General features: G+C 31.2%; 1 protein-coding gene across 3 annotated transcripts; it reads right to left on the bottom strand.

Moving 5' to 3' along the window:
- Positions 1–311: 311 nt before the first annotated feature.
- LOC106077014 (synaptosomal-associated protein 29-like) lies at positions 312–7,959 on the bottom strand. 3 transcript variants are annotated; one of them, XM_056006617.1, is made up of 5 exons: positions 7,925–7,959; positions 6,445–6,864; positions 5,359–5,546; positions 4,449–4,627; positions 312–1,396 (listed from the first exon to the last, which is right to left on the bottom strand). In XM_056006617.1, exons 2-5 carry the CDS (start codon positions 6,844–6,846, stop codon positions 1,230–1,232), a joined length of 936 nt encoding a protein of 311 aa, XP_055862592.1. In that variant the 5' UTR covers positions 6,847–6,864; positions 7,925–7,959; the 3' UTR covers positions 312–1,229. The 3 variants fall into 3 exon arrangements, with proteins under 3 accessions (XP_055862592.1, XP_055862590.1, XP_055862591.1); XM_056006615.1 differs by having other exon boundaries at positions 7,832–7,956; XM_056006616.1 differs by lacking the exon at positions 7,925–7,959 and adding an exon at positions 7,122–7,173.
- Between the last annotated feature and the right edge of the window lie 461 nt (positions 7,960–8,420).

Raw genomic sequence — 8,420 nt, forward strand, 5'->3', positions numbered from 1 at the left:
CAGATGTACAGAATGAATACAGCAATGGAGTGTGTCAGAAGTGGAAATGAGAATCAGTCTCTCTTAGAAAGCTAAAATATTTTATGTGAACAAGAAACTAAATAATTTATGAATGGTGTTAAAAAGCCTGTTTTTTTTTTAAACACTGCAATGGGTTAAAACAAGAACAGTGGGTTAAAACATGAACGGGAAAAGATTAGTGAAGCAGCAGTGTGTGATTCAGGGCTAGCATACTCAATATTAGTGCAATAATTGTGTATGTACTCATTTGTATAAATGGTCAAACAGTGATGAATCAAACCAAAAAGGAATGGTCATGTGATATTTTAATTAAACAACACACATTTGATACATTACAAATCAGTGAAATGAAAACATACAATACAATATGTACTGCAACGTACATATCAATGCAACACTACATGAAATAAAGAGGTAATATTTTACAATTGTGTACTCTGACCTTTGTTTTAAAGACAAACCAATTAATTAAATTGGAATCATGTAAGGATCTCTAAATAAGAAATGAAACTTCAAATTTAAAAATGAATAAAGATACGCTTGATTGCCATTTAGGTAAAACCTTTTTAATGGTTCAAAAAATGGTTTCTTTAAAATAATTTCAACTTTCTTTACAAAAGTTTTGTTAAAGTAAAAAATTCTTTTATAGATAATAATAAATAATGCTTTAAACTGCCACCAAATTTCAAATGATTCAGCACTGATAATTTGCCTTTTTTTTTCAAAAATGTTTGTAACTAATTTTCATTGAACACAATTACTTCCACATACATATTCCTGGTCAAGAAAGACCGGTTGGAACAATGGCCACCAAGTGAAAGATGATAGCCCGTTGAACATCTTACACTTAGAATTATTCAAATTAAGATATTTATATATATATACAGAATCATCCATAACACAAATATCACAAACACTTCTGATTAGAAAAAAAAATCAACCCACAAGTATTTAAAAAAACATCAAACTATTGAAAATCCATTTTTGTATTTTATATATATTTATAATTTATATATAAATATATTTTAAAAATGAGTTTTAAAAAATATTTTGAATTCTCAAATTTAAAATTACGAAACAAAACAATTAAGCAAAACGTTTTTCAATAGAAATTGACAATATCCTAAATGATACTTAGAAATGTTGGAGACAAGATGAGGGCAACAGATCAGTTCTTCACTATCCAAAGACAAGGTCAGTACGATAGTTTAGTTTTTCAGTATCCTTTTCATTTGAGTGTTCTGGTGGCCAAGCAGTATATCCGTGGAGTCGACTTTAGTATTGATTCTGTCCAGCTGTTCATTCTGTTTTTCAATCTCATCCCCGAGACCCAGGGCTAAACTTTTCAACCTTGACATACCATCACCCATGAGAGCTAGACAGACAAAAAGTACATTAAAAAAAATGAGCAGCAAAAAGAAATGAGACAACATACTTTTTATAAAAGGTTAATGTTATTTAAAGAGATAGTTACAAGATGGGTCATACAGTATACTGTTTCAAACATCTTATCTTATCTTATATAATACAGACGTTACTTCAAAAAAGAAGATGATTACGTCCTACGCGTCATGCATTTAGTCATGCATATTAACCAATGACTTAAATTCTGCCAAGTCACTGGTTTTCCTGGCTAGCTCAGGCAACCCATTCCATGCTCTAATAGCACTAGGGAAGAAGGAGTATTTGTACAAATTTGTCCTAGCATATGGGACGAGGAATGTGCCTTTATCTTTGTGTCTTTCAGAGTATTTTATTAAATTTTGTTTTTGTATTTGAAGATTATGGTTCAGTGTTTTATGTATGATTGCTACTTTACTTTTGAGCCTTCTGTCCTGAAGGCTTTCTAAATTTAGTGATTTTACTAAAGGTGTTACTCTAGTCAAATGTGAATATTCGTTTGTTATGAATCTCACTGCTCTATTTTGTGTCTGTTCCAGTTTCTTAATGTTTTCTTGAGTTGAGGGGTCCCAAATGGAGGATGCATATTCTATTATTGGCCTAACCAAGGTTAAGTAACATTTTAGTTTTATGTTCTTATTTGATTTATAGAAATTTCTTTTAATAAATCCTAATGCTTTGTTTGATTTTTTTGTAGTTTCATCAATATGTGGATTCCATGATAGTTTTTCATTTATTATAACACCTAGGTATTTTGCGTTTTTAGTCTGTGATACTGGTTTGCCATGAATAAGATAAGTGGAATTAATTTGTTTTAGTTTTTTTGTTACTCTTAACAACTGACATTTTTCTGGGTGGAAAGACATGCTCCAATTTGATTCCCATTTCTGTAATTCATCTAATTCTCTTTGTAAAATATCTGTGTCTTGTGTTGTTTTTATTGTTCTATATATTATGCAATCGTCTGCAAATAATCTGACTTTTGTTCCTGAACTAATGCAATTTGGTAAATCATTTATGTAAATTAAAAATAGTAGTGGACCCAAGACTGTACCTTGAGGTACACCTGAGTTTACTGTTATCGGTGTTGATTTAGAGCCATTTATTATTACAGTTTGTTCTCTCCCTATCAGAAAGTCTTTAATCCACTGATGCAGTGGACCATTAATGCCGAAATATTTTAATTTTTTAAGCAAACTATGGTGGTGAACTTTGTCAAAAGCCTTAGAAAAATCTAGTAAGATAGCATCTATTTGTTCACTATTATCTAAACCTTTTGAAAAATCATCAATTAGTCCTATTAGTTGTGTTTCACATGATCTATATTTCCTAAAGCCATGTTGGTATGGTGTGAGGACATTATGTTTGTCTAAGTGGTTTATGATGTTGCTACATATTATGTGTTCTAGGATTTTACATGTGATGCTGGTAAGTGATACTGGTCTGTAGTTCCCTGGGTCAGATTTTTCTCCTTTTTTAAATAGGGGGGTGACATTAGCTTCTTTCCAGTCCTTTGGTACTCTGCCCTGGTTAAGTGAAGCCTGAAAGAGTATTTTGAACACTGGGGCTAGCTCATTACTTAGTTCTTTGAGTAATCTAGCTGGAATACCATCAGGTCCAGAAGCTTTATTTGGTTTGGTGTTGGCTAATAGTTTTTGAATTCCATTTTCTTGTACTACTATATCTTCTATGTTGTCTACTTGGTTCAAATTCAGTAATATGTCTTTGTCTCCTGGGGCTGAGAATGCTGATGCAAAGTATTTGTTTAGAATGTTTGCTTTAGTTTCATTATCATTATGTATTATGTTATGTTCATCTTTTAATGGCGCTACGCCTGTTGTTTCCATTTTCTTAGACTTAATGTATGACCATAGGTTTTTGTTGTTATCTTTAGATATTACATTGTTTATGTATTCACTCTGCAGCTGTCTGCTTACTTTTTGGGTTAAGTGTTTAATTTTTATATACTTTTTGTAAACTCTTTCTGCATTAGTTTCTTTAAATTTTCTATAGAGGTTTTCCTTCTGTTTACAAAGCTTCTTTAGTCTATTATTAAACCAGCATTTATTTATTTTGTTTGATGTGTATTTAGTTGGTATATGATTTTCTATTATGCTTTTAAGATGGTTTTTAATGAAATTCCAGAGGTCATCGACTGGTTGGTTAATGTCTTTTTCTAATAAGAATGTTTGTTGAAAGTTTAGTGCAGCTTGGTGTAGTTGTGTTAGGTTACATTTATTCCAGAGTAAGATTTTTCTTTTGGGTTTTGTATTGGCTACTGCTTTTATCTGACTGTGTATTTTTATGATCTCATGGTCTGATAGACCAGGGATAATTTCATAATCAACTACTAATCCAGGTCTGTTGGTTAAGAAGAGATCTAATGTGTTGTTTAATCTAGTTGGCTTTTTAATGATTTGATCTAAACTTAGGTTGTGTAAAGTTTCTATGAAAAGCTCATTTATGTCCTTAAGGTTTTGGTGTTTATCTATGGTTAGTGTTTTCCAATTTATATCAGGTAGGTTAAAATCACCCATAATCCAAAAAACTGCATTTTTATTTGTCTCTTTAAGTGTAGTAATCTGATTACATAGTTCCTGCATGTATTCTAAACTAGAATTTGGTGGTCTGTAAATGCTGCCTATTATTAGGGATGTTGAGATGGTATTAATTTTACAAAAAACATCCAGTAGATCCAGTAAAGCAGAGTTTCAAACAAAAACAAGAATGATGCTTCAAGTATGAAATAGATTTAATAAAAACACATTGTTTAATGACCACTTCAGGTTCAATGAAAGTCAGAAGCTATTTCCACAATTGAGCTAACCCTAACCCTATATTCATAATTATACTGGTGGGAAGTTTTTCTCTAACTGCCTAACAATGTATTTCATTTTTGGCTGTACAGAATGCTATTAAACAACCTTAAATTCAGCCAAATTATGCTTTCCCATTCTAAAACACAAAGAGAAAATGTATGTAAATGTTTTGTTTTTTTTAAAGAATATGTAAAAATAACCTGGTACCTAAATTTTGATCCACTTCCTCTTCTCTCGCAGATCTGGTTACTGGTGTGATCATTGTGTACTGTCCGGAAACTGGCTTCCTAGCACTAGCCATAAATTTTGAATCCAGATCATCTTCATCGTAAAATCCACGAACATCTGGTTTACTTTTTTCTGATGTCTCCAGTGCAGCTTTTAGCCTACAAAAAATAAAATTATGTTTGTTTGTAAAATGTTTTACACGTTTAGATATTCCTTCAGAGTTGAAGATAATTTACTTCCTAGTTCATACAGGACGACAGGGGATGGGAACTGGCAGGGTTTGAACCCGGGACAATCGATAAGTCCGAATGACAGTTCAGCGCACAAACCGCACGACCGGCAGCCATATTATGGATGATCCTTCAAAATTAAAACTTATTACCCCACCCCGCCAAAACCTAGTGCAGGACAGCAGGGAATGGCAGTAGGAAGGGTTCAAACCCATCAAGATGACAGTACCAGGCACATACCACACAACTAGGCATCCATCTATTAAAATTTTGATAAGTGATAATAATAAAAGGAGGTTTACAATTTATTTGACAAAAACATTCTTTAGCTAGGAACTTAATGATTCTCACACTTTAAGGATAAGTGTTTAGAAATGTAAAAACATCTCAAAACAAGAAAAATATCCATTTATGTCAACAAAAATACAAACAAACTAAAAAAAACTTGTCCATTGAAACTTTAAGATTAAATTTTATAAAGTAGTTCAGGGCATTATGTTCCTATAGTAAAAACTTAAATGTTCCTATAGTAAAAACTAACACAATAACACATTGAAACTTTAAGATTAAATTTTATAAAGCAGTTCAGGGCTTAATGTTTCTATAGAAAATTTTTTTATTTTTTTTATAGTAAAAACTAACACTATAAAAATCAGTACCTTGAATTAGCTTCAACTGGTTTTGCTGTTGAGTTAGCTTGTTTCTTATCTGTTGACCACCAGTTTTTGATACCACCAAAAACACTCTTGATGTTATTTAGATGACGTTGAGATGTTTTTAAATTCTGCTGCATGCTGTCTGTTTTACTTTCAATGTTGTTGAGAGTTTCCCCTTGTCTCATGAGCTCCTTGAAAATATAATTCAGTGAAAATTGTGAAAAATGTGTAAATATAAACAATGACACATAAATAGCGATATTTTTTTAATATCGTATTTTATAAAAGCTTGCGACTGTTGCCAGTTGGTCTACACAGGAAATGTCATTGCAAAGCAATGTTGCTGCTTTTTTTAGCAGATACGTCCTAGACAAGTTTAAGCAGATAAATCTTGGACATCATATGTAGCCTAGCTCCTGGTTGTGTGATATATATATATGCTCTGGACTGTTGTTTGATGGTCTCAATGATCCTGGGTTTGTCATCCTACGGGAGGTTTGGGCTAAGATATAATAATCTTCAAATCTGAAGGAACACCCGAAATATGTAAAACAAAAACATCACCCTTTTAGCCTTTCATATCTCAATATATATAGACCCATTATAAAAGTAAAAGCTAAAATTAAAAACTAAGGGTGTCTTTGGGTTTACCAAAAATAACTGGAAAGTTTATGGATATTAAAAAATATGAACCACAAACTATTATTAACTACTGTCCTACTTTGCTCTGTGGATACAAAATTTAATAATTTTGTCTGCAATCACATCCATTGCAGGACATAAAAAAAATGCCTGTCGACACTGTATGAGGTCTTGCTAATCAACTTTCTGAATATGAAGAGTATAGGGTTTTTATATAAGTAGACAGATGGATACATTGATTTAGGTGCTGTATAACTATAGCGAATACTGATACAACTATTAAATTATATGAGCTGCTTTTCAAATTTTGGTTTAAAAAATGAAGTGTGTGAACAAAAAATTTGCTTTTCAGTTTTAAAAGCTCAGTACAAGATAGATTCAATAGATTATACAAAATCAATATAATCATATCAATATCTAGAGGCTTTTTAGTGAAAAAAAATATACCTCTGCTGTGGCAATACCCATAGCTTCAGAGTCATATATACTGGCTAAGGCTCGCTGAGTACTCTCAAGTTGTGTATTTTCGGAATTTTCAATCTGCCTTTGTAAATACTGCCTGCGATCTTCAAATGGATTATCTTCACTCTCAGAATTGTGGAAAGGATATGCATTTCTAGCTTGACCATTTGAATTTCCATAAGAATATGATGAAGTGGCTGATTTATTAGAAGTAGCTGGAGTTACTGTTCTTGGATCTTTTACTGGCTGGGAAGGTGCTGTATATCTGTTGGAATTGCCTGTTGATGTCTGAGACAATTTGTTTTTATCAACAACCACAAAATCATCCTCTTTGATGTCATCATCGTCCTCATCAAATGGATTCGATGACTGATGATACCGTGACATTTTGAGTTATGTAGAGATCTAGAATGTAGCAGAGTAGTAGTGTAACAGACTAGATCTAGACTGACTACACTATCGTGACTATGTACCATAAAATGAAATGACTGTTACTATGAATAGCTAGATCTATATAATATTAAACTGTAGAATATTATAGTATTACTGTATACTGACTATAGTATAGGTTCTATTAATTTAATTAGTATACTGAATAGAATTATTAATAATGAGTCACTAGATTTTAAGACTAGATCTATATTCTATATGATTATCAGTACCGGTATATTATAATTTAGCCTTCTATAGTATTGATCTATCATATTTCTATGTCTGATCTAGAATCTAGTTTAATGTCTAGTCTTGACTCTCTTGTTACACTTAAAGTAAGTTAATTAAAGGAGTAGACAGACTAGTCGCTACAGCAGAAGTCACTAGAGACTACACTGACTACTCACTTAAATCACGACTAGACTAGTACAGATACTACAGTACTACATCTAGAATCTCAATTATCATAGTATGATAGTATGTTTCATACTATTCATAGATATATAATTATTGTAATATTTATTATATAAATATAGATCTAGACATCACATAGTTCACATAGATTATGATAGATTATGGTAGGATAGATTGATAGATCATTCAATCAATTCAATGTTCATAGATGATAGAGCATTAGATGATCTCTACTATTCTCTGGCTATGGTTTATTATAGGCTTATAGAGTCTAATAGACTATTTAATCATTCGGAAGTTAATGACTATTGAGTGACTAGTCACTCTACTAAGTCACTATTCGTCTACTATTGTAATTGAAATTGACTATTCATTGAGTTACACTTACTTACTCAGACTTACTGTCACTTACACTCTCAGTGTAACTTACAGTTAATTCAGTTATGATAAGAATTAACTTCTAGATCTATATATATAGAAATTAAGATAGAAATACAAATAGAGTAGAAGAGCCTAAACTAGTTACTGCTAGTAAGTTTAGCCCAATGCCTATTGCTAGATTTAGATCTAGATCTATTTAAGTTTAATCTTTTTAATCTAGATTCTAGATCCGACATACGCAGGATGACAAATTTACTATTATTTATTTTCTTTCTTATTTACTTCCGGTGTTTACAGAAAGGTCAAACGGTGTCAATGTAATTTTCACAACTGTAAATTAATAGACTATTATAATCTAATTAATGTTTTTTAAAAAGTGAAGCTAACCTTATTTTGAAGCTATAATTGATTTAAATATATTTTGTGGAATCAGAAATTCAAAAATAACTACAAAGCGAATAAATTAATAATTTTAAGTAAAAGATGTAGACATAAACTCTACTTATTAATGAACAATATGGTCAATATAGTTTGCAAGGAATAAGGTGAAAATATCGAAATGAACTTAAGATGAGGACATGTAATCGTTATCATTAGAGTAGTATACGCCAAATAATCAAAACTATACTATTTCAATATTAGTTTGTATTAGACATAAAAAGTACGTTAAATTCACGTGCGAAACTAAAATAAATAAAGATTTTATTATAGGATTCATATTAAATCGACTAAAA

This window comes from Biomphalaria glabrata, chromosome 12, assembly GCF_947242115.1.
Source record: "Biomphalaria glabrata chromosome 12, xgBioGlab47.1, whole genome shotgun sequence".
Classification (NCBI taxonomy): Eukaryota; Metazoa; Mollusca; class Gastropoda; family Planorbidae; genus Biomphalaria; species Biomphalaria glabrata.

Excerpts from the sequence above, each read along its gene's own strand:
- LOC106077014 (XM_056006617.1), bottom strand. The coding sequence starts at position 6,846 with ATGTCACGGTATCATCAGTCATCGAATCCATTTGATGAGGACGATGAT. Across the intron at positions 5,547-6,444 it reads TGGGTATTGCCACAGCAGAG|GAGCTCATGAGACAAGGGGA; the intron begins GTATATTTTTTT and ends TATATTTTCAAG. Across the intron at positions 1,397-4,448 it reads GGAAGTGGATCAAAATTTAG|CTCTCATGGGTGATGGTATG; the intron begins GTACCAGGTTAT and ends TTGTCTGTCTAG.